Source organism: Pelodiscus sinensis, chromosome 24 (genome assembly GCF_049634645.1).
Source record: "Pelodiscus sinensis isolate JC-2024 chromosome 24, ASM4963464v1, whole genome shotgun sequence".
Taxonomy (NCBI): domain Eukaryota; kingdom Metazoa; phylum Chordata; order Testudines; family Trionychidae; genus Pelodiscus; species Pelodiscus sinensis.
Genome location: NC_134734.1, coordinates 13,954,416 through 13,979,960, shown reverse-complemented (window position 1 = coordinate 13,979,960; position 25,545 = coordinate 13,954,416). Strand labels below are relative to the sequence as shown.

The 25,545-nt window shown below is 54.5% G+C and overlaps 1 protein-coding gene across 6 annotated transcripts in view; it reads right to left on the bottom strand.

Moving 5' to 3' along the window:
• ARHGAP30 (Rho GTPase activating protein 30) overlaps positions 1-25,545 on the bottom strand; it is a 59,981-nt gene that overhangs the window by 7,461 nt on the left and 26,975 nt on the right. For 3 of the 6 annotated variants that reach the window (XM_075908130.1, XM_075908133.1, XM_075908135.1), the window contains exons 4-10: positions 17,150-17,232; positions 15,588-15,695; positions 13,699-13,826; positions 12,872-13,043; positions 11,682-11,782; positions 9,578-9,655; positions 7,466-7,954 (exon numbers count right to left, since the gene is read on the bottom strand). In XM_075908130.1, the coding sequence (XP_075764245.1) occupies positions 7,466-7,954; positions 9,578-9,655; positions 11,682-11,782; positions 12,872-13,043; positions 13,699-13,826; positions 15,588-15,695; positions 17,150-17,232 (1,159 nt within the window). The remainder of the gene's footprint in view (positions 1-7,465; positions 7,955-9,577; positions 9,656-11,681; positions 11,783-12,871; positions 13,044-13,698; positions 13,827-15,587; positions 15,696-17,149; positions 17,233-25,545) is intronic. The other 3 variants (XM_075908131.1, XM_075908134.1, XM_075908136.1) reach the window with 3 other exon arrangements.

Here is a 25,545-nt window from a genome sequence, read left to right as displayed (position 1 = left end):
ACACCAGCAGAGAACTTGGCCCAGCTGCATGTTTAGCCTAAATTTCCCCCTTTCTTTGCTTCAGGTTCCCAGGCCAGCCCAGAATAATTCATCTCCTTGTCCCACGGTGTCATCCCCAGAGCCGAGCCGCTGCACAACAAGCTAGCCTGAAATTCAGCAGCATGGTCCCTGGATTTGGGAGATGGAGCAGGGCTGTGTGCCTATGCAGCAGGCTACTGTGCCTCTAGCAGCTTCATGTACATATCCAAATGATGAGGGTTTTATAATGAAATATGCAAATGACAAATCGATCATCGGTGCAGCGACCCTGCCAGTGCCCACTCCAATGTTACGCACTGTGAAATGCAGCAGGATTTATTTTACGTCATTTTGTACCCATTTGATGCCATGCAGATTTTGGTACCCACAAGACTGAAATGGTTTGTAGCAGCTGCCAGTGGAAGCTGGGGCGGGGGGGGGGGGGGGGGCAGGAAGGGTCGGGCAACTGGGCTGGCAAGGAGGGAAGGCAAAGGAAAGTGTGAGATACAAAGGGGGAAGGGAAGTTTGTAGATATTAAGGCTAGTCTGTAGAATTTCCCCCCTGCCTCCTATGCTGACCTGTGTTCGGGCCTGTCTCCCAGAAGGCAGCTAATCTGAATTGGAAGACACAAGAAGGCAAAATCCATCACTCCTTGGATGCTTATTCCAGTGGTTACCCACCCTCACTGGTAGACGGTTGCCTTATCTTGGGCAAACATCACAGTGGAGATTGGTAGCTTGTGGCACATCAGTCACATCAGAGGGAGCAGAGGGAGCCCTTGAGTTGCTCGAGCAGCAGGGGCAGAGGAGGAGCAGGGAGAGAGGAACGTTCAGAAACAACATGGGGCAGAAGGGAAGGGAAAGTTCCCTAAATACTTGCTGTGAGTCAGAGGTCGGGTTTTCACATCACCGACCTGCCTTGACTCGGAATGGGGAAGTGAGATGCCACGGTCAGTACCATTGAGTAACAAGCTGCTTCCTTGAGCATGTCAGCTGTGACTCCTCCTACCCCCACCCGGGGGCCCGTTTATTCTGTCATGGAGCGCCTGTGCCAGGTGGTGGGTTCAAGTCCCACCCACAGCAGGAGCGGCGGGGCAGCCAACCCATGCCAGGATAGAGCTGGCTTATGGAACTGGCTGGCTCTGTGATTTGCCTGTACAGCGCCTAGCAGGGTAAGGTCCATATCCCTTTCAGAGGCATTCTCGTAGACATGGCCATGGCAGAGCTGAGCGCAGCCTGCGTGCTAACCTCTACCATAACCAAAGATGATTTCAAATAGTGCCGAACCCAAGTCTGGGTCCCAGCACCTTTTGCAAAGTCTAGGGTGCTGGATCCAGGGTTCTATGTCAGGGCGACCTCTAGTCCTTAACAATCTCAGATATTCTTCATCTGGATGGAGAAACACAGACAGTCCAGCTGAAACTTAAAACCACAGCAACGGCTGAGTGCAAAAGTTTACATCAGCTCCAAGAGAGCAGGAATGTGCTGATCACCCATCCAATTCTGCTGCAAAATTCCAGCATTTCACTCTGTGCTGATCAGGCCTCAACTGGAGTATTGTGTCCAGTTCTGGCACCACATTTCCGGGGAGATGTGGACAAACTGGAAAAAAAAAAGTCCAGAGAAGAGCAACAAAATGATCTAGAAAACATGAGCTATGAGGTCTAGAAATGGTCTAGAAAGCATGAGCTATGAGGGAAGACTGAAAGAACTGGGCTTGTTTAGTTTGGAAAAGAGAAGACTGAGAGGGGCCATGATAATGGTTTTCAAGTATCTAGAAGAGTATTACAAGGAGGTGGGAGAAAAATTGTTCTCCTTGGCCTCTGAGGATAGGACAAGAAGCAATGGGCTTAAACTGCAGCAAGGGAGGTTTAGGTTGGAAATTAGGAAAAAGTTCCTAACTGTCAGGGTGGTCAAACACTGGAATAAACTGCCCAGGGAGGTTTTGGAATCTCCACCCAAGATTGTTAAGAGCAGGTTGGATGGACATCTATCAGGAATGGTCAAGATGGTGCTTGGTCCTGCCGTGAGGGCAGGGGACTGGACTTGATGATCTCTCGAACTCCCTTCCAGTTCTATGATCTGACATGGAAAGGAAGGGGGCTGAGTGGAGGGATGCTATACTCACAATCACGGCGGGGGGCAGCAAGCTCAGGGGACAGCTATACTGCCGGGTGACCACTAGAGTTCCAGAAAAGGGCCAGTGTAGACAGCACTGGGGTAGCCATGCCACCAAAAGAGTTGCCAGCTGGGGGTGGAGCTTGCCATCTTGCTTGCTCCTGGCCCAGGTAAGTGGCCTCCACTTCCAGCTGCAGCACCAGATTGGGGGAGGGGAAACCCCACTGTCCCCACCGCCGCAGCCCCCACCAGGAGCACGGCTGGGGCCAAGCACTGCTGCCCCGGCCCCCACCACAGAGGCCATAGCCTGACCTCCCTCCCCCACAAGGACCGCTGGGCCACCCCAGTGCATCTGTGACTAGCAGGCCTGCACAGCCGCCTCCCTTCCGTCCCCAGGCCAGGCCTGGGGAGTGCTGATTAGAGGCCTGTGCGGCCTTCCCCCCCTGAGCTGCCCCTCCCCCAAGCTCTGGGTTGTGCCCCTTTTCCCCCGGCTCCAAGCAGGGCCCTGCCTTCCAGGCCTAGGGAGCTCTGGCAGGAGGCACGTAAGTCTTCTAGTGTATATATATCAGAGGGGTAGCCGTGTTAGTCTGAATCTGCAAAAGCGGCGAGGAGTCCTGTGGCACCTTATAGACCAACCGAAGTGTTGGAGCATAAGCTTTCATGGGCAAAGACCCACTTCAACAGATGCATGTAGTGGAAATTTCCAGAGGCAGGTATAAATATGCAGGCCAGAATCAGGCTAGAGATGACGAGGAGGATCCAATCAGGGAGGATGAGGCCCACTTCTAGTAGCTGATCTGGAGGTGTGAATACCCAGAGGCTACGTCTACACTGGCATCCTTTTCCGGAAATGCTTAAAACAGAACAGTTTTCCGTGATAAGTATTTCCGGAAAAAGCGCATCTACATTGGCAGGATGCTTTTCCGGAAAAGCGTCCATGCCAATGTAGATGTGCTTTTCTGCAAAAAAGCCCCGATCGCCATTTTCGCAATCGGGGCTTTTTTGCGGAAAAGAAATCTGTGCTGTCTACACTGGCCCTTTTCCGGAACAGTTTTCCGGAAAAGGACTTTTGCCCGAATGGGAGCAGCATAGTTTTTCCGGAAAAGCACTGATGATTTTACAGTAGATTTTCCGGAAATTCAAGGGGCCAGTGTAGACAGCTGGCAAGTTATTCCGGAAAAGCGGCTGATTTTCCGGAATAAGTGGCCAATGTAGACACAGCCAGAGAGGAGAAGCTGCTTTTGTAATTAACTAGCCATTCACAGTCTTTGTTTAATCCTGACTTGATTGTGTCAAGCTTGAAGATGAACTGTAGCTCAGTAGTTTCTCTTTGAAGTCTGGTCTTGATGGTTTTTTGCTGCAGGATGGCTACCTTTAGATCTGCAATTGTGTGTCCAATTATTATCATTAGTGATCTACAACCCATCCTGGACAATGATCCCTCATTTTCACAGGCTTTGGGAGGCAGGCCAGTCCTCACCCACAGACAACCCGCCATCCTGAAGCATATTCTCACCAGCAACTATACAGTGCACCATAATAACTAACTCAGGAACCAATCCATGCAACAAACCTCAGTGCCAACTCTGCCCACATATTTACACCAGCAACATCATCACAGGACCTAACCAGATCAGCCATTCTGTCACTGGTTCATTCTCCTGCACATTTACTAACGTAACATATGCCATCATGTGCCAACAATGCCCCTCTGCTATATACATCAGCCAAACTGGACAGTCCTTATGTAAAAGAATAAATGGATACAAATCAGATATTAGGAATGGCAATATATAAAAACCTATAGGGGAACACTTCAGACTCCCTGGACACACAATTGCAGCTTATGCTCCAACACTTTGGTTAATCTATAAGGTGCCACAGGACTCCTCGCCGCTAGTGTATATATAGTAAATGGAACAATGAATTCACACTCCAGATGCAGAAAGATTGAAAAACAATGTACCATGGTTAGTATAATATCACTAGAAGATTTACCCGGAGGGCTGGGGTCCTCCACTCACTTAATGTTTGGTTTTTGGAAAATTAAATGAAAATGTCCAGGCTTCATTTAAATCATTGTTCTGGGGTGGGAGTGGGGAGGACGGGTTCAGGACACAGGCTGCCTTGGGGAGAAAGGACAACCCCGGCCCTCTCTCACCGCAGCAGCTTGGGGCCTGGTGAGAAGCGTCTCTCCATGGCTGCTGCAGTTCCAGAGAACACAGCCAGGATAGACCAGGAGAGTGCATGTACCCCAGCTGGGGCAGTTTTGTCTGCCTTATGCACTCCCCAGCCAAAGTGAGGAATGCAGCAAACTGTGCACTTTCCCCTCGCTCCCAGATGAAGGGGGAACAGCCAGCAATGTTCCTGTATGAATTGGAGGGGGGCTTCAATCCCCCCACCCTCTCTAAAGGCCTCCGGGGGGTTAAGAATTTTGTGGCTAGGGCAGTCCCGAACTGGGGGAGGGCATATCCCCCTCCAGTCCTTTCCACCTGCCTGGTGATTCTGTTTCTTTTCTGTATGGCTTTCTCAGAAGCAATCCCATTCCAGGCGCATCCATTGTCCTGGCACAACCTAACCCTGACCTTGCTTTCAGTTAGGATAAGACAGGGGTCGCAACCTATGACTCGTGAGCCAAATATGGTTCATTAGGGAGTCTGATATGTTTCTTCTGGAGCCCCAACTCTGCCCCCCTTGCTCCCCCCACAGCAGGGAGCCAGCACTGGTGCTACAACTGTATGGCCCCCGCAAGCCTGGAAGGGCAGCACTGGCTGTGGGGGAGGAGGGGAGGAGAAAGCCTCGAGGCTCTATGAGTGCAGGGGCTCTCTCAGTGTGTGGGAAGCCAGGAACCAAAGATGGCTCCCTGAGTGCTGCGATTTTTGTTCCCCAGGACACACTTCCCTGGAGGCTTCCCCTGTGAACCCTTCCTGGAGGCTTCCTGCAGGGAATGGGAGCAGCAGGAAGCTGTGTTACACTGTGCCTGCCATATGGCATAAAAACATGTGCCCCCCCACGCTCCTGCCCCCCCCCACCTCCTCACTTACCCCCCCCCCACCAGACAGCCTGCCCCCAGCCCCTTGGCCAAAATCCCTCCCTGCCCCCTGCCAGACACCCTCTGCCCCCTGGCCAAAATCCCTCCTTCCCCCTCCCCCTCCCACCCTCTGCCCTGGCGCCCTCTGGCCCGTCCAGGCAGCCAGCCCCCGCACCCTCACCCCCTCCTACACTCCACCTCCCGTCCAGATCCTGCACTCCCATGTAAATGTCAAAGCAACGTGCGAAAAGATGCAGCAGCAGAAGTCCCATTACATCAAGTCTGTGAGTACAATGTCTCATTGATGCTATTATTAATCATGTCAATTCTCAATAATATTACGTTGTATATTTCCAGTCATGCAAATGGGCACTCATACGGCTCTTTGTCGACCCCTTCTCCTGAATTTTGATGCAGTTTTTCTCTTTGGTTTTAAAAGGTTGCTGACCTCTGGGATAACAGGAAGCTGCCTGCCAAATTTGGTGGTCCTAGTGCTTACCATTCAGGAGGCATTCTTGAAAAACAGACAGACAAACTCTCCCAGATACACAGTAGATTGATAACAGGTGGGGAATTTTTAATTTGGACAATGCCCCTGTTAGTTCTGTTACTTTTTGGTTATTAAAATTCTAGTGACTATTTAAGGCAATTTGATCATGAGCCTGGCTAAAGGCTTAGCAAACCGACCTCCCCACAATAACTTCAGGAGCTCGACCTACGCAGTGTAACACAGAGAAGAGGAAGGGGGGATGTGACCACAGACTGTAAGTACCAGGGGAACAGGTAACTGGTTCTTCAGTCTAACAGCCAAAGTTCTACCATGATGCAAAGGCTGGAAGTTGAAATGGGACAATTTCAGACTGGAAATTAGGCCTGCATTTTAACATGCATGCACAGCTAATGGTGGATTCTCCATCATGGACAGCTTTTATCAAGACTGGGTGTTTCTCTAGGAGCTGCTCCAGGGATTATTTCGGGGCTGCGTTTCACATGTGGTGCGTGTGTTCAGGGGCGGCCCGAGACGAGCTGCCGGCAACTGGCGCCCTTGGCGGAATGCGCGATTGGCACCCCCGCATCCAAAGCCCTCAATGGCAGTGCATCAGCATTGGGCACCCCGTTTAATGCAGCGCCCTAGGCGACTGCCAAGTCGGCCTATATGCACAGGCTGCCTTTGGGTGTGTTTGGCTGCCTGGGGTTTAACAACCATCATAGAATCATAGAACTGGAAGAGATCTCAGAAGGTCATCAAGTCCAGCCCCTTGCTCTAGGCAGGACCAATACCAACTAAATCAACCCGGCCAGGGCTTTGTCAAGCCGAGACTTAAACACCTCTAGGGATGGAGACTCCACTACTTTCCTAGGTAACCCATTCCAGTGCTTCACCACCCTCCTAGTGAAATAGTTTTTCCTAATATCCAACCTGGACCTCTCCCACCACAACTTGAGACCATTGCTCCTTGTTCTGCCATCTGTCACTACTGAGAACAGCCTCTCTCCATCCTCTTTGGAACCTCCCTTCAGGAAGTTGAAGGCTGCTATCAAATCCCCCCTCACTCTTCGCTTCTGCAGACTAAACAGACCCAACTCCCTCATCCTCTCCTCATAGGTCATATGCTCCAGCCCCCTAATCATTTTGGTTGCCCTCCGCTGGACCCTCTCCAATGCGTCCACATCCTTTTTGTAGTGGGGGGCCCAGAACTGGACACAATACTCCAGTTCTATAACCCAGAGGCACTGAAACCATGGAGAAAGGGCAAGAGACATATGCTCTGCAGCCTTAGCTCTATCAGGTGGCTTTCAGCTCATGCGGTAGTGACATGTGGCTTTAGCCCCAAAGGTCCCAGGTTCAATCTCTCCTACCCCCATGTTGCTTTACACTTAGAATTCTTTCACTTTTTCACCCATAGTTCAAAGCTCTTTACTAAGCTGGCTAAGCACCATTGTCTCCTTTCCCCAAAGGGGGGCAACAGAGAGGGGGATTGAATGCTGGTCTTCAGGGGAGCTGGGATTTCAATAAGTCCAGGACTTCGAGCTAGGTCTCTGGACTCCCATTCTCCTGCTGTAGCTACCTTTGGAAATGCAGCGCTAAAGCTGAGCTCGACAAAGGCATGTAAGTGCCTAATTCCCCATGGATGTTAAGCACCTAAACACCTTGGAGGGTCAGGCTGTGACTGGGCCAAAATCACCCACCAGGTGAATGGCCGAATTAAGGACAGTGGCAGGACCGGGCACGACAGGACTCTCCACTCAACATGGGCCACGCTTGTGAAACAGACCCGAATCCAAACCGGCTGCTTACCCATGTGATCGTCTTTGGTGAGGGGGATCTTAGCGCCCAGTCCATCCTCTGCTTCTTGCTCCTTGGCCGAGTTCTCCAGCGCCTCCTTGTCTAAGGAACAGTAGCTCAGGGCCGGGCACTCCAGCCCCCGGGTCAGGCGGGACAGGGTGATGTTGGAGGTGATATGGAACGGGACGGTGACCGAGAAAGGGACGGAGATATGGACCCCAGCACACTTCTCTGCCCGGTTCCGTGCATTCTTGGGTGAGCGGCCCTGTGGGACGCCCCCCACCAGCGAGGCCCGGCCAGCTTTGGGGGTTGTGGGCTCTGATTTGGTGTTGGCTTCACCCTCAGACTCCAGCATTTGCTGCCCTTCCTCGCCCTTGAATTTCCCGTCGGGATGCTCTTCTGACTCCAGGAAGCTCTCGTCCCGGGAGGAGGGGCTGTCGAAACTCTCTCGGCGCTGGAGGACCTGCTTCTGTGACCTCTTCCTGCCCAACCTGGCATCATCTAGACATATAAGAACAGCCATATTGGGTCAGACCAGTATCCTGTCTGCTGACAGTGGCCAATGCCAGATGCCCCAGAGGGAGCGAACAAAAACAGGAAATCAAATGATCTCTCTGCTGTCACCCATCTCCAACCCCTGACAAAGAGAAGCTAGGGACACCATTCCTACCCAGCCTGGTTAATAGCCATTGTTGGACCTAACATCCATGAATTTATCTAGCTCTTTTTTAACCCTGTTAAAAGTCCTGGTCTTCACAACATCCTCTGGCAGGGAGTTCCACAGGTTGACTGTGCGCTGCATGAAGAAAAACTTTCTTTTGTTTGACACAAAGGGGGAGACAGATCAGAGACCTGGGGGGTGAGTAAATGCATCCACCCTGCCCGTGTTCAGGAATAGGATAGGTGTAAAAAAAAAAAGGGTGTGTGTGTGGGGGGTAAGAGAGATTGCAGATGCCCTGCTCCCCATTACTAAGCCTCTGTGAAAGCTGCGATGTCACCGACTATGGAGGAATCACTCCATTAGCCCAATACCACCATTTTCACAGTATTCATTGCAGCAGGAGGAGCAGCACAGCAGTCAGAGCTGTCGGCGTGTGGAACGCAAGCGGAGTGGCGGAAGTGGGGATCTGTCCACGTCTGGCTTGTGCTTGGTGCCGCTCGGTGTCCCGCACAGCAGGAGTCTGGGGCTGGATGGAGGCACTCGGCCCGTGCAGGTGATGTCACACGAGGAAACCTCCAGGAATACATCCATTAAAAACTGGCAGCCCTGGCTACTACAGCAGATCCCCAACCACACGAGCACTGGTCAGGGTGCGGCAAGCAGGGTAATTTCTGGCAGCGTTCTGGGCAGCCTTTCCTGACTGATGTTCAACTCTATGCACCTACGTTAGTGTCTTGGGATCCAGAGCAATAAAAAAAAGCAAACGTCTAGGTGAGAGAGTGGGACTGTAGATAAAGAGTCCCTGTGGACAGAGGCTGCTTTGCAACAGTGTCCTCTGCTCCGCCCCATGCTGCTGCATCTCAAATAGGCAGCAGTGCGGAGGGGGAGGGGCACAGGTGGTATCGTGCAGCTGATGTGGGGGGGAGAAACTGGCTTTTAAGCTTCCTCCCCCAGCACCGGCTCCTGCCTGCTCCCTCCCCCCCCCACCACTGCCTCCATAGGTAGCAGCAAGGTGGGGGGTTGGTGGGTCTGTGGCGCCAGCCTGCTTGAAAGCTGGCTCCCAGTGTATATTGGCTCCCACCTGCCCCCTCACCCTCTGTGCTGTTGCTTCTCTATCAGAGCCAGCAGCATGGTGAAGGGGAGGTGGATCCGCTGCTCATGGGGAGCCGGGTTTTAAGCCAACACCCCATGGGCACCGGCTCCCGCTCTTTCCCCACCCCGTGCTGCCTCTGATTCAGAGGCAGCAAGTGGGGGGTGGGGGTGAGAAGAGTGTGTGTAGTTGACAAAATTAACCGATAAGACCAGGCGATAGGATAAATCATTTACACGTGGACATACCTAATACAGAGACCCATAAGGGGTGGTCTAGGGAAACTGATTCATGCCTTAGCACTGGGGGATGGGCTAGATGAAGTTCCTTCCAGCTCCCCCTTTCTATGACTCCCTGGGATTTCTGCACCTACCCTCGTTAGCATCCGGCATGGAGCTGAGGGAGTCCATGCTTTTGGCCGGGCGCAAGCTCACTTTAATGGATTTATCATCTGCAAAAGAAACAGAGATGAACAGGAGTGAACGCCCATCAGTAAATCGATAGACTCTCCGGGTACGTCTACACTACAGCTGCTAGAGAGTCACAGCTGTTCTGCCGTAGTGCCATAGCGCGGATGCTTCCTACTCTGAAAGGGGGTTTCTGTTGCTGTAGTTAGTCTACCTCTCCAGGAGGTGGTGAAAGTAACTTACAATTTCTTACAGGTACTGTCTTATTGAAACCCTGATCCCTGCCAGCTCTTTCAATAGCTCCCTGCTGGCTTTTGCCGCAGATCACCCAGCTCTTGCCGGAGTTGTGCGCCAGGGTGCACCCTCTTCCTTTCACCTCTGGCAAGGGCTACACAGAGGGTCAGGTTGACGAAACTCCGGCACTCAGAGTACGTCTACACTGCATGGGTATTTCAAAATAGTTATTCTAAAATAGCATGTCTACACTGCAGGGAAGCCTCAAAATTAGTCCGAAGCAGGCTTCTCTAATGTAGACGTGCTATCTTGATTTAGAGCCCCAAGAGGCACCAGGGTGGAATAACTTAGAATGGAATAACTTATTTCGAACTAGCAGCAGTGGAGCGTCTACACAGGCCTATTTCGAAAGAGCTATTTTGGAATAGGTGTTATTCCTGGTAGAATGGGGTTGACAGATTTCAGAATAAGCCATCTTATTTCGAAATAACGGAATGGCTGTGTAGACGCTCGCATTGTTATTTCGAAATAACTCTAGTTATCTTGCATTCATGGTGCAGTGTAGATGTACCCCCAGAGTGCAATATTTTTCACTACTGTGAACGACACAGTAGACCTGGCCTGAGACGCCAGACGGCAGGAGGAGCTGCAGAAGCAGCCAAAGTATGGATTGCTGCACAGAGTGGGGTTGGGGGCAAAATGGGTCTGGGCTTGGATCACCCCTCCCTGCAGCCAGGCCTGGCCCAAGCCATTTTGGCGCTCTGGGCCCTGCCTCCGGGTGCACAGCGCATGCGCAGGCTCGCCCCCAGGACGCACAGGCCCGCCTCCGGGAGCATGGCGCATGCGCGGGCCCGCCCCCAGGATGGGTGAGCGGACGCACGGCGCATGCGCTTCCCAGTCAGCCCAGCCAGCGCAGATGGTGTGCAGCCCGGGGCAGGCTGCGCCTGGCCGTGCAGGGCCCTGCAGCCGCAGGGAGAAGGGCACTGCTGGCTGGTGCTGCAGAGGTTAATACGGCCCCCACCCTGGGCGGACACTGCAGCCCGCCAGGAGCCAGGCACTCCCCGTAGGTTGGCGCCCTGAGCAGCTGCCCGGCTAGCCCACCCCTTAGCCTTCAGCACCTCATGGACCTAGAGCTGTGTTGGGGAGACCTCCCCCAGGAATGTATCGATTTCACCCGAGTGTTTGATGAAAAATTATCAAAATGCTTTGTGTGGAGTTTACGGCATTGCGTTGTGTTGCACCGTGTTATCAGAAACAAGCTGTTTCACCTTATCAGAAAGAACTGCTTGGATATTTCCAAACTGATTGTTTTCCCCCAAGCATTAGGGCAGGGTGGCCAACCCATTTAACAAACGGAGTAAAAAAAAAAAAAAAAAATTAAAAAGGAGGATGCCCCTTTAAGATGTCCACCATCTTGGGCGCCATTTTTAAAACCCTGCAGCTCCGACCCAGTAAGCACAGGGAAGCCGGGGTGGAGCCAGTGGGGGGCGGGAGCCATTTTTTTTGGGGGGGGGGGGGGAGACAAAAGTGGCTTTGGGAGCCACACTTTTGGGGGGCAAGAGCCACATGTGGCTGAAGAGCCACAGGTTGGCCATGGCTGCATTGGAGTTTGTGGGGAATTTCAAAATTTCAGCTTTGTTCCAGTTTTGGGTGGAAGGAGATTCCGACAGGTGGGGATTTCCCATGGGATGGCTGCTGAGTTCCAGGTGGGGCTATTCCTGACAGCAGAGGCCAGTCATCCTGGAAGATCACCCAGCATTTCAGATCAAATTAACCACCCGTTCTCCACAGCTCTCGCCCATTCCTTCCTCACTCAGTTCTCTTCCGCCCCCGCACCTTTCTCCTCCGCCTTGGCCAGCTTGCGTTTGGAGTCAGCGCTGGATCTGCCCAGGTGGAAGATCGACCTCCATTTCTTTGCCTTCAGGGATCCTTTTCTTCTGTGAAGAATGGCAGAGGTTGGAAAGGTACGCACAGGCCAAGGTGGAGGTAGCCCAGGTCTGCAGGATGTGGGCGTGCATGCACCCTTGGGCCCCGTTAGGATATATCAGAACTGCCTGGATGTAGATTGCTTTCCATCATGGTCTGTGGGGGTGGTCTGTGTCTGCCCCCTTTGGAGCTGTGCTAGGCCAGTCCCTGCATATTTCATGGTGTGTGCATGGGCACAGGTGTGCATATAGTGACTGTCCCCCTCTAGTGACTGGAGCGTATTGAGGTTACTTGTCTACGAACAGAGCAGGGCGATTCACCAGCCATTTGCCCAGCTGGCACAGATCTTGTTTTCCATTTCTCCTCCTGCTTGTCCCTCTCTATGCATGGGGAGGGACCACTGTTTCCGCTAATCTTGTCCATCCATGAGTGAATTTTTTCCACCCATGTGCGGAATAAATTTGTATGTGCACAGAGACGTGTGTAGACGTGCGCCACCAATAGAATCACAAAACCTAGCTAGGGGCGCTCTGCTAACCAGCTGGGCAGCATGTGAATTTCTCCTGAGTGGCCGCACAAGCACACCACCCCCTGGGAACACTGGCAGGGACCATCTCCCCAGAGAATCTGGTGCATTAGAGCACAGATGATGTGCGAAAGCATCTAGTGCTCAGTGCATGTCCTCAAACCAACCCCTGCCCTGCTCCTGGGACCCATCTGCAACGGGGTCACTGGGGATTAAACCCAGGCAGCTGGTAAAGCCTGAGAGTGTCTATATTAGCCCCCTAGTTCAAACTAGGGAGGCTAATGTAGGCATTGGAAGCTGCAAATGAAGCCCGGGATTAAATATCCCGGGCTTTATTTGCATCTTCCTGTTGGGGCGCCACGTTTGACTGCCACATGTAGCCGCGGGCAGTTAGTTCGGACTAAGGGGATTTAAAAATGGCACCCGCCCGGGAACATGCAAATAAAGCCTGGGATATTTAAATCCCGGACTTCATTTGCAACTTCGAATGCCTACATTAGCCTCCCTAGTTCGAACTGGGGGCTAGTGTAGACATACCCTGGCAGAGAAGAGAGAGGAAAGACAGAGCCCGTACTTGTGTTCGTGGAGCTCGATGATGGTGTGGTAAGGGCGGATCTGCGGCGGGCCGTCCCCTTGGTTCAGCATGGCAGGCAAATTGTAGGACAGGGTCTGGCAATCGGGGTGGATTCCTGGAAACCCCAGGCCGGACAGAAGGAGGGATTTCCGGAGGTTCTCACGGTCACTTCCTAGGATGGGGAAACAAACACCGGGATGATTCAGTGGCTCTCGGGGCTGGGGGTGGGCACTAGTGTCGGCCAGCAGGGAGCCTCGGGTACAAAGACAATCGCAGACCTTGTTAAAGCCAGTGGGAGCCAAACGCCCTCCTTCAGGCAAAGGAGAAGACGCCTTCCAGACCCTTTGCGGAGTAAAACCAGCTGGTGACAAAGGGAGCGACCAGCCAAAGCGTTAAGCTGCACGTCCAGACTGGAGCTCATGCAGGTAGCTAGCCAGGCTGAGGGTAGCAGCTGCATGCTGCGGGTGTTGAAGGCAAAAAGCCAGGCAAAGCAATTTTGAGTGGGATACAGGGAGGAAGCAGAGAAGCAGGGCTTCTTGGGCACAGAGCTGCTGGAGAGGCAGACATGGGGATTTCTGAGCAAGGAAACTCCCTGCCGTTGGTTATTTCTGCCATGGCAGGAGTCTATGGACGTGCTCCGTAAACAAACACGTTTCCACCAAAGAACGTCCCTGCCCCATAGCACTGATCCCTCCTCCCACTGCGAAGAGCCCACACATTTTGGCGACCCCATTGGCTGGGCCTGCCAGTCTCCCTCCACAGAGCAGGTGACCTGGTGGTGGGAGGGCCCCAGAGCACCAAGGGCTCAGCACCAGGGCGGGACCTACCACAGAGAGGGGCATTTCCAAAGAGCTGCTCCACGTGGGTGAGGATAAACTCCACGACTATGGACTGCACCCGCACCTCCATGAAGGCAGCTGTGCCGTTGAACCCAGAGGCTTCGATGTCCTTCGACCTGGAGGGGAGGGACGGAGAGGCATGGCTGAGCCGCGGACTCAGACCTGAGGAACCACCGGGGAACACCCCCACCAGAATCCAGCCCCCTCTTCCATCAGCCATGCCAGAAGCAGAGATCCTGGTCGCTTTGTGGTTTGATCTGGGACTAGCGTTCTGCTCCAGGAGTCACAACCCTTGCACGCGGGGAGAGGAGCAAAGAGAGAGGGGTGCAACTGCCTGAGCATTTGGGGGGGGTCACGGGCCAGTGTCGGGGAGAACGGGGACAAGCGGGATTCCTGCTCTAATAGTTTCTGTTATATCGTTTAAGAGTTCACAGTTTAGAAAGAAATCACTGGAAACGCAGAGAGCTCGAGCAGTTGCAAGTGTCCGTTTATTCCATAACACACAACTAACTAGAACCAGCCCAGATCGGCTGGGCTGACCCCTAGCGACCTAACTCAGTAACTATAACAACAACAACAACAACATCTATATCTACAACAACCCAATACACAACAGTTTCCTCTTCCCTTCCCCTACCACAGTGGTTCCCAACTGCCAGGCCGCAACCCGCAGCCAGGCTGTAGACTTCTGACAACTGGACCTCAGCAGCTCTGGGGGCTGGGACTGGGGTACACCTCTCCTGCTGCAGCTATTGGGAGAGGCATGTCCTGTCCCGCCTCAGCCAACCAGTGCCGGGCGGAGGAGGGGTCTCTTCCGAGCCACGGAAGAGAGCTTTGCACGGAGCCCGGCACTGAAGTCTTAGAGCAGCCATGACCTGGGCAGCAGCACTCAGCTGACATCTGGGAGGCAGCGAAGGCTAGGTGAGGGGGGCGGGGTAGGCACTGGGGGGTCTGGGGGCAGGTCTAGTGTTAGGGAGTTCTGGGGGCGGGGCTAGTACTAGCTCTAAGGAATGGGAGGCTCTAAGAGGCAGGGGGCTGACACTGGGGGGGGGCACTGGGTCATGTGGGGTGGGAAGCTGGCACTGGGAGGCTCTGGGTTCGGGGCTAGTAGGGAGGGAGGCTATGGGGGCAGGGCTGGCACGGGGGGGGCTCATCTTGGGGACTGGGAGCTGACATTGGGGAGGGCTCTGGGGGGTTGGGTGCAGTGGGGCTCTGGAAACAGGAGGCTGGCACTGGGGGGCGGGTCTGGTGGTGGTGGGCTCTAAGGGGTAGGGGCCTGGCACTGAGGCGTTTGGGATGAGGGGCTGGCACGGGGGTGGGATCTGAGGGTGGGAGGCTGGCCTGGGGGGGTGTTGGGTGCAGGTGACTCTGGAGTCAGTGGCTGGCACTGGGGGGCAGTGGAGGGGTGGGGGGCTCCTGGAAGAAAAACTGGCACCTGGGACTCTTGGGGCCTGGGCTTTTGGTGGACCAGTAACATTCTATTTGCATATTTGCATATTCATTATTTACATGGTGGATATGCAAATATGCAGATAAAATGTTACTGGTCCTCCAAAAGTTTGTGACTGGGTTTGACGATCCCCGGTATAAAAAAGCTTGGGAACCACTGTCCTACCAGATCCCCCACCCTGCCTACTGTCCCCATCTGCTCTCCCCAGCCTCCCTTCCTGCCCCCACCCCGTCTCAGTCTCTTTAGGCTGGTGTCAGACTCACACTCCATCCCCAACCTTCCAGCTACAGATAGCACAGAGCCCCGCCCCCTTCACCCAGGAGCCCTAAGTCCTCCCTGCCTCTGGCTCTGTCTGCACAGCACGACCAAGCAACCGGAGTGCCTGGCCCCGGCCCTGCCCCCCCGGCTCCATGCAGCTGGCTCTCACCTGAGCAGGTTGGGCGCCCAGACGATGGCCAGATTCCTGGCGTGCATGTTGGTCTGGGAGCTGTAGGAAGCCATGCGAACCAGATGTCTCATCAGAAACTCCAGGGTCCTGTGGCAGCCGTGAAAAGAGGAGACGACACTCGCATGAAGACGGCACAGAAGGAGGGATTCAAAATTCTGGTCTGGAGACTGGTGCTTCACAGGGAAGCCAGGTGGGACTGGACCCAGGCCCATCTAGCCCAGTGTCCTGTCTCTGACAGTGGCCAGCACCAGGCACAACAGGGGAAGGGGTAACAACCCCACAGCAGTGGCTGTGGGACAGTCTGTCCCCCCTTGTCCCACCCTGGTCTCTAACAATCTATCAGTGATCACACTGAATAGTCCTATCACCTAGATCCTGTCCAATCCCTCCGGGAATCTTTTGAGTTCTGGGCATTCGTGACATCTTGTGGCAGTGAGTTCCCCAGGCCGATCACACGATGCACAAAAATGTATTTCCTTTTGTTAAGTTTTGGATTTCCCACTTCCCCGTAACATTCCCTGTCCCTTGGTCTTATGGTATGAGACAGGAAGAATGGAACCCCCCAGGCTCCCTTCTTTGTCAGGTCCCCTCTCTAAGGGAACTGTCTTGACTTCATCAATGCTTCCCATAGCAGAGCGTCTGCCTGTCCTGGATCGTCCCATTGCCTAGGTCTGCGCCGTCCCATCTATGGTGGGGGAGTCCCAGCCTGCACATCACTAAATGGGCAGGATCTTTTATCCACAGCACACGCAGCCCTGGTTATCACCTGCACCCCACAGCTGGATCCTGGCCGATGGAGAATTTCCCTGGCACTAACTGTGGAGAGGCTCTTAAGGAACCACACACTGGTGGCAAAAGTTAGAACAGCCCCATGGCTGTTCTAACCTCAAGGCTGGAACAGACCCACAAACGGACCATGGAGCCAGCCAGACCCACGTCACAGCCCAGTGCTGAGCAAAGGAAAGCTACAGCAGTGGAGCCAGGTGTGTGGGGAACCACAGCCCCCTCAGATCAGCAGCCAGGCTTCAGGGGCTGGCAACAGAGGGGAGAAGCCGACCGCTCCACTCCCTGCTTGGCCAGAGAGCTGCTAGGCCTTCCACTGCTGCGGCTCTCCTTTGATAGGATGGAGGCTGCAGGAGAGGCCCATGCTGCTGCCACGGCCCTGCCGCCAGGCCAAGATCCTGAGATCCCAGCTAGGCAACAGGCCCAGGAGCAGTCTGAGTTCCTGGGCCTCCCCTCCACCCACCCCGCTTCAACCAGAGCCCACGGCAGGGGGAGGGACAGAGAGCAAGGGGCTGAGTCTGGGGGCTGACTCAGGTGTCTAGTGCTGACGTAGCAGATTGTGGTGATGGATACCAGAGTCAGGTTAATTCCCAGCCCCCCACCGGAGCCATAGGAGGGGTGTCCAACCCTGGGTCTGGGACTAACACCCAGCCAGGGGAGCCCCGATCACTGTCGGTGAAAGGTACCCGACTGGCAGCCTGGAGAACACAGGGTAAGGGCAGGCCAGGCAAGCATGGCCCCCCTCCTCCCACAGGTACCTGTAGTGTGGGGATGGCAGCTCCTTCAGCACCTCTTTGATTTTCACCAACCGTCCCTCCTCCAACTGGATGGCCACGGCCTCCTGAGAGAAAAGCAAGAGTCCAGATCCAGGCGTTGCTCTCTGCTCCCCCACCATCCTCACAGCACGTCCCAAAGATGGGATGGGGGCGGCCGCAGGCTCCCCCCTGCAGCTCTGGACCAAGGATGGAACCCCGGGCTGCCATGACTCAAACACAGGGCCACACTGAGCCTCACGCCTGGAGCGCTGCGATCTTTCCCTTTGCCCACTGACCCACCTCTAGCTACCGTGCTCTCACTCAAAGGCATGGCCCAAGCCTCCGCCGACCCTCCATGGCTCACAGCCTGCCCTCGCTGAGCTCAGCATATGGCTCCTATGGGTGCATCAACATGGGAGCTGGGGCTATAAAGCTGCCAGAATATACTCTCACCTGGGACTCCAGGTGGGTACTTGGCAGCTGCCCCCTCCTGCCACCTGTGCTACTGCGGCCACCTGGCTATTTTTATACCCCAGCTTGTTCCCAGCTAGCTCCTGTGTCTGCCCAGCTGGAAACTACTCCAGCAGTGCCAGTGTAGATATACCCTTAGTCACAACTTGGTATAAGAACATGCCTAAGCAACCCAGCCTCCTACTGGCACCCCAGGTCCCTCCCTGACAGGATCCAGAGACACTCGGTGGATTCCAGAGGCTCAAGAGCAGCCGGAAACAGGAAATTGGGAGCCAGATTCAGCTATGCAGCCCAGCCTCCACTTCCAACCCCCTTCCAGTAGCCAGGGCTCTCCGGAGCTGGCCAGGCACCTCTGCCTCACACAGAAAACGACACCAGGCTCTTTTTGCAGCACAGCAAACGCCCTGCCCCACGTCCAGGAGACTCTCCAGTCCTGCCCAGCCTGGAGGCCCAGCTGGGATACTCTCTTCTCCGGCGAGGACACAGGCACCAGTCGTTTTGTTTGTATTATGGAGTGTCCAGAGTCCCCCCGCCCCTCAGTCTCGCTCCTACTGGAATCGATTTACTCGCGAACGTTTCTATGGCTTGTTTGGGGGCAGGGGCCTCCCCGGAGATACCCACTGGGGCATCTCTCAATACTTCAGCAAGTCAGGAACAGAGGGGGACAGTCCCTAGCACCGGCCATTAGGGGGTGACGGGCACACCCACGTCAGCAGCGACCCACGGGCCTCTGCAGTGGGTTGTACGGGCCAAAGCACAGGCTCCCTGCACCGCATTGTCCATCACCCCTGCACTCCAGGGTAACAAAGGCTGTGGCTGGCGGCAGTTCTAAGGGACCGAGAGTATCAAGCGCAGAAGCACAATGATTAGGATTGCCAACTTGGGAATAGTTAAGCCAGGGGCGGGGAACCTTTTTTGGGTGGGGGGGGGCCACTGACCCACAGAAATATCAGTCAGGGGCTTCAGACAAGCAGGAGCGGCCTGAGGCCGGCTGTGGCAGCTGGCGCCCCAGGCGGAAGGCGTGATCGGCGCCCCCGCCTGCATGGCCGTCAATGGCCGTGACGTCATCATCGGGCACCCGGGTGCCCCGTGATGTCATCATCGGGCGCCCCGAGCCGGCGGCGCCCTAGGCGACTGCCGAGTCTGCCTAGGCTCTCGGGCTGCCCCTGCACCCAAGTGAGATGCAACAAAACAAACAGCAAACCCTCACCAACATGGCCCCCGACTGAGAAGGAGAAAGATGCCCCCCACATTCCCCTCACACGCCAGAGCCTAGGGGGGCCCATGCTAGTAGATTTTGTGCGCTCCAGCCCCGCAGGCTCCCCAATCCTGGGGGAGAGCCCTGAGCCTCAGGGGATGGATCCAGGCAAGCTGGGGCCTTAGTGTCCCCACCCCTGATTTAAACACTGGACGCTCCAACCAGAGGGCTGGCGCTTCTCCTTCCCGGCTCCTTCCCCATGAAGCTGCACCCCTGTCCTACCTCTTTCCCCAGCCCTCACCTCTGCCCTGCTTTTCTTCCGAGGTCCCACTCCTGCCCCTTCCCCTTGGGGCTCCACCCTGCCTCTTTCCCTCTCCCCTTCTCGCTCGCTGCTCTCCCCCTCTCCCCACACCCCCTGCATGGGTCGGTAGGGGCTTGTCTCCAGAGCCAGAGGGCTGAGAGCTGCAGCTGCCCGATGCAGGTAAGAGACAGCCCCAGTTCAGCAGGAGCTGGTGTGGGTGATGACCTGGCACTTCCCCTGCCCACACTAACCAGACTTTGGGTGTCCGGACAATAGACCTGATCAGACACCGTCAGGTCCTCCTCTTAGCCAGGCTTTCTAGCCGAAACCTGGCCACCCTAAGAATCCCACAGAGCAGAGCAGCCTCCCTGCAATAACGCCACTGACACAGTGAGACTTTACCATAAAAGTGCCCTCCGATTCCCGGATTCGTGACATAAAACCTCCCTTCCGGAACCATATTGGTACATTAGAGCGGGCTCAGAGAAACTCATGAGAACGATTCCTGGTTTAGAAAACCTGCCTCGTGGCGAGAGACTCAGTCAGGTTACCTCAGCCAGGAGGAGGTTGTTGGGGTCACTGGTTAAGGGCTGTCTTGACCCCAGTCTGGAAGTACCTACTTGGGGAATTGGACAAACTGGGGTGGCTGCCTCAGGCCTCGCGCTTTGGGGGCCCCCCGGTGCCCAGACCAAACTTCCTATGGATGGGAGGGCCTGAGGGTTTACGGGGGCCTCATTAGGTGGGTGATGGGAGCTGGAGCAGCCCAGCAATCTGCTCCACCCTGCTTTGCTACCCGCTCCTGACCCGCTGCGCTTGGCTTCTCAGCGGCGGTGGAAGCAGAGCGTCTCGCCCCAGGGGACTTTGGTTCCCACCACCCACGGAGGAGCGGAGTCCAGTGGCTGTGAGAGCAACGTGGTGTGAGGGGGCAGAGCAGGCTTCTGGGCCTCTCCAGCACCTGCTGCCTGTGTAGTGAGTGAGTGGGGGGGGGGGGGGGGGAGATGGAGTAGGGGATGGGGACTGCAGCAGGGAGGAGAGAGGTTACCCCGGGCCCTGCAATCCCCTTGGGATGGCACTGGGAAACAGATGCTTGATCCCAGGCTCTTCCATCTAGCAGCAAAAGGTCGAACACGATCCGATGGCTGGAAGTTGAATTGAGACCAATTTGGACAGGAAATAAGGGGCACGGTGAGAGTAAGTAACCGTTGGGTAGGAGATGCTTCATTGCTGACCCTGTCTAAATCGAGGCTGGATGGTTTTCTAACAGCTCTGCTCTGAGAACTGTTTTGGGGGCAGCTCTCTGGCCAGGGGGTCAGACGGGATAGCCACCATGCTTCCTTCCGGCTTAGGGATCTATGAATCCCCCCATATGAGAGCCGGCTTTGCAAAGGGAAGAGTCTCTGATGATCTTCTCTGTGTTTTAGGGTTTTACCGTGCCCTTTAAAGAGATACAAACCAAACTTCCTTTCCTGTGCTGTGCTACACCCCATTAGCAGCCCACAAAGGCTTTTACAGAGGCACTCGTATCATTTGTCCTGGCTTTAACAGAAGGGGAAACTGACTTGCCGCGGTGTAGCCATGAGCAAAATCCAGCTTTGCAGAGACCCCTGTTGACATTCTATCATTAGTCCAGTGGTTCTCAAACTTTTTGGCCCACAGCCCAACCCACTGAATGCAAACCTTTCCGCCGACACCAGCCAGCCACCCTTGATGACAAAATGGATGCAGGGGAGGGTGCAGTGTCTGGCCGGGAGGTAGGGTGAAGGAACAGATTGAAGGTGGGGGGGTCTGGGTGGAAGGGAGGTGCAGGAGCAGGGTGGGGGTGTGAGCTCTTGGCGGGAGGAGTATGTGAGGGGGATGGGGGGCTGCGAGATCTGGGGATGGGGGGCATTTACCAGGCTCTGTGCCTCCAAGGTACCGCCCTCCCACTGCTCCCATTGGCCAGGATTCCTGCCAATGGGAGCAGTGGGGAAAGCCTCCAGGCAAGCGCTTTCCCGTGCTGCTGTTACCCCATCTGGAGGAGGGGGAGCAGCAGCAGCACGCGGAGCCGGATCCAGCTTGCGAGATTTGACCCCTCCCACAGCGGCAAGCTGGCGCTGAAGCTCCAACCTCGCAGGGGGTGGAGGGAAGCCACTGCAGAGAGGGATGAGCCCTGCGGCCCACCTGCAAGATGGCTGCAGACCACTAGTGGTCCACGGACCACACTTTGAGAACCACTGCACTAGAGCAGCCCTTTCTTCATGCTCGTTGTGCTCTCTGTCTACTCGCTGCATCTCTCTTCGACTGGAAGCTTTTGTGGGCAGGGCTTGCCTCCTTGTTAGATGTCTGTATCCACCTCGGGCCTGCTGGGTGACCCTGGGTGCTGCTGTGTACCTCAGTTTCCCCAGGTTTACAACAAGAATTCTGATCCTGATCTTCCCTGGGGTAGGGGATATCATGGGCAGGGGAAGGCACTGCCTTTCCAAACTGCCAGCCTGGCCCCACCCACACTCTGCCCCTAGAGCACCTACTATAGGCCTACGGGGGTGGAATGTTACTGCCCCCAAGTGCTGGCCCTTCCCGCTGCCCTGGGGCTGGGGAAGCTGGGGCCACATGCTGCCCACCATCCCCATGGTGCTGGGGGAGAAGGGCTTGGGCAGAAGGGGCAGGATTGGGGGCGGAGTTCGGGGGGGAGGGCTTGCCTCCCCCAGATGCTTGCACCAAAAATCCTGAACATGGAGGAAAAAAACCAAAACAAAACCCCCCACACAAGCACACCCACACACCTGGGAGACCAAACTTGGTTCAGCAAACAAACAAACCCTAAGGAGACAAAAGTTGAGAAAAAAAAGGCACCGCGCCTTTAAGGATCCCCACACTCCTACCCCCAGCCCTACTTTCACCCACCGCACCTGGACCCTCCTTTGTAGAGCACTTTGAGATCGATGGGCGAAAAGCACCAGCTAAGAGCCAGGGATGATGATTCATATCAGGCATATACCATGAAAAATAGCAACATCGAGTGCCCATTACTGCTGGGCCTAACTGCCTGTGGTTATTAGAACTGAAAGAACCTTAAAGATCACCTGGCGCGTGTCTGTGCGCGTGGTGCCGGGACTTTTTGAAGTTCTCCAGCTCAGCTTTACTGTGTTTCAATTTGGGGCCTAGGCAGTTTCACTTTCTGGCTCATTCACTCAAGGAGCCTGCGACCCGGCCAAGGGGAAGGTCAAATATGAACGAGTCAGCAGTGCTAGACTCATGGATTCCAAAGGCAGAAGGAACCACTGTGAGCATCTAATCTGACCTCCTGGATAACACAGGCCATGGGGACTTCCCCGAACTCATTCCTGCTCAAATTATAGCCCAATCTTCTAGTAAAACATCCAAGCCTGGTTTTAAAATGGCCAGTGCGGGAGACTCCTCCACAGCACTTGGGAAATTGTTCCCTGGGTCAATTATTCTCACTGTTAAAAATGTACAGGCTATTTCCAATCTGCATTTGTCTTGCTTCAGCTTCCAGCCACTGCAGCGTGTTAGACCTTTTGCCTCTTGATGGAAGATCCCATTCTTCAATGTTTGTTCTTTGTGAACATACTGTACTTGCAGACCGTAATCAAGTCACCCCTTAATCTTTTTGTTAAACTGAATAACTTTTTCAGCCTAATTCCATTCAAGAACACTACTGCTTTGAGGGAAAATTATAAAACCGAAAGGGGAAAAATGGGGGCACACGGAGCCCCTGCCCTCTGATTAGCACAGCCACAGCTGTGCATCAACTTTGGGGAGTTTTCCTTTCCTCCACGTGAACATTTAATCTAAACCAAGACTTCAAGAAAACTTTCAGCGTCACAGAATCTGCATAACGTTTCTCCCATCTCTAATCCTAGCTCCTGCATAAGCATGGCCAGACTGGGTCAGATCCATCAAACCCAGTATCCTGTCTTCTGACAGTGGCCAATGCCAGGTGCTTCAGAGGAAATGAACCAAACAGGTAATTACGGAGTGATCCATCTCCTGTCACCCATTCCCAGTTACGGGCAGACAGAGGCTAAGGCAGGCCTGCACAACTCGGAGAGCGGAGAGGGCCAATTACTCCAAAGAAAACAGCTGCGGGCCGCAAGTAGGGATGCTCTCCCAAAAAATATCGAACACGCGGGCTAAAAATTTTTGTCAAGCAAAAGCAAAAGAAAAAAAAACCCCACACACCATGCGTGTCTCCACTTGGCCCCTTGGCATTTGTCTCTCCTGCACCCTGCTCCTTGATGCCTTCCCCTTTTGCCTGACCTGCTCCCCTCCCCTCAGCACAAGCCCCTTCCCCTCCCCTACCTGGCTTCTGCCTTCCAGGTTGCAGGGCTGTGGAGCCTTTTTGAATCCAGCGGTCACCGGCCGTGATGTTACTACACCATGTCATGCCAGAATCCTGGCGTCTGCCGGCGTCCCGCCCTCTGGCTCGCTCCCTGCCTCCTTGTACCAGAGCTGCATGCAGGTAGCCTGGCAGCGAGAATCACCGCACTTCCCCCTCCGCCCAGCCAGCAGATCGGATGGGGCTGCGCCACCCGTAGTCAGCATGGGCCACACAGTGAGCCCCTGCAGGCCACATGCGGCCCTCAGGACATATGTTGTGCAGGCCTGGGCTAAGAACACCATCTCAGCCCATTCTGGCTAATAGCCATTGATGAACCTATCCTCCATTAACTTATTTCGCTTTTTTTTTTTTTTTTAAGAATTCTGTTATAGTCTTGACTTTCACAATGTCCTCTAGCAAGGAGTTCCACAGGTTGACTGTGTGGCATGAATACTTTTTGTTTAGTTAAAACATGCAGCCTCTTAATTTCATTTGGTGACCCCTATTTCTTGGAAGGAGTCATTAACTTCCTTATTTATATTCTCCATACCAGTCATGATTTTATAGCTCTTGATCATATTCCCCCTTAGTCATCTCTTTTCTAAGCTGAAAAGTCCCTGTTTTATTAATCTCTCTTCACATGGAAGCTGTTCCATATCCCTAATCATTTTTGTTGCCCTTTTCTGAAACTTTTCCAATTCCAATGTATCTTTTTTTGAGATGGGACAACCACATCTACACACAGTATTCAGGATGTGGCCGAAGCATGGATTTACATGGAGGCAATATGATATTTTCTCTCATTATCTATCTGTCTTGTAATGATTGCCTAAATGCTGTAGGCTTTTTTGACAGCCACTGCACATGCATGGAGGTTTTCAAAGAACTCTCCACAAAGACTCCAAGTTTTCTGTCTGGAGTGGTAACAGCTAATTTAGACCCAATCATTTTATATACACATGGCTGAGATAATGTTTTCCAATGTGCATTACTCTGTATTTAACAACATTGAATTCATGGGCCTTTGGTGAAGGTAGGGCTGGGGGCTTGCCCACCCCTTCGACTAAGGCCCCACCATCCCACAGGAGCCAAGCCGCTTACCCCGTCCCTCCTCCCAGACGGAGGTGAGGCAGTGCGCTGTGTACCACCCACCACCATGGGGAGGGAGGAAGGGAGTGGGTGATGTGCAGCCCCAGTCTCCCTGGGCTGGGAGCATGGGGAGGGCAGGTGGAGAAGTTCCAGAGTCCCAGGCTGGAGCACCTGGGAGGGAAGAGAGTGCGCAACTCCAGTCTCCCCAGCCCTGGAGCACACGGGAGAGCAGGTGCTGGGGGCAGCAACACTCCGCTCCCAGTACACCTACAGTAGGCATTCTTGGCGGTGGAGTGTGGGCGGGGCAGGCTGGAAGTTTGGGAAGGCAATGCCTTCCCCCACCTATGATACTGGACACCCGTGATCGAATTTCACCTGCCATGTCATTGCCAAGGCACCCAGTTTTGCAGGATCCCTTGGTAGCTCTTCACTGTCTTGCTTTACACCCAGCAAAATGCCCTGTTAGTCTCTCAGGCCTCCTTGTTCTGCCTCAGAGGTGAATGTAGATGCTAGGATTGGGCCCAGTGTCCTTAGCAAGGGGGTGGGTTCTCGGGCAGAAGGAGTGGGGCTGGTGGCTGTCCTTCATGGTCGGCAGACAGGCCCTGTGGCTGCAGCAGTGGAAGCTGGGAGTGGGAACCGGCAGGGATTTGAAGGAACTGGGTTCCTGGCCACTGCCGAGGGCCCTTTTAAATTGGTGAGCCCTGGGTCGGTCGCCCATTTTATCCCCTCTGTTAGCAGCATGGGTGGTGGGTGAAAGCCCAGGTGGATGAAGGCAGCTGAAGGCCTGCCCCTTTCACCCCTAAAATCCCTCCCCAGCCAAGCCGCACCCAACCCCAGCTGAGGGCCGGGGCTGCCAGCCTATCCCAGGTGGCCAGGCATGTAGGCAGTTTTGGAGAGGCATTGCCTCCCCTTGCCTACATTACCCACCACCCATGGTGTAATGGACAGGAGGAGTGGACAAGGGGTTAAACTCAGGTAGCTAGCAAAGGTGGTGGCCAGGGGGCTGGGAGAGCCAATCA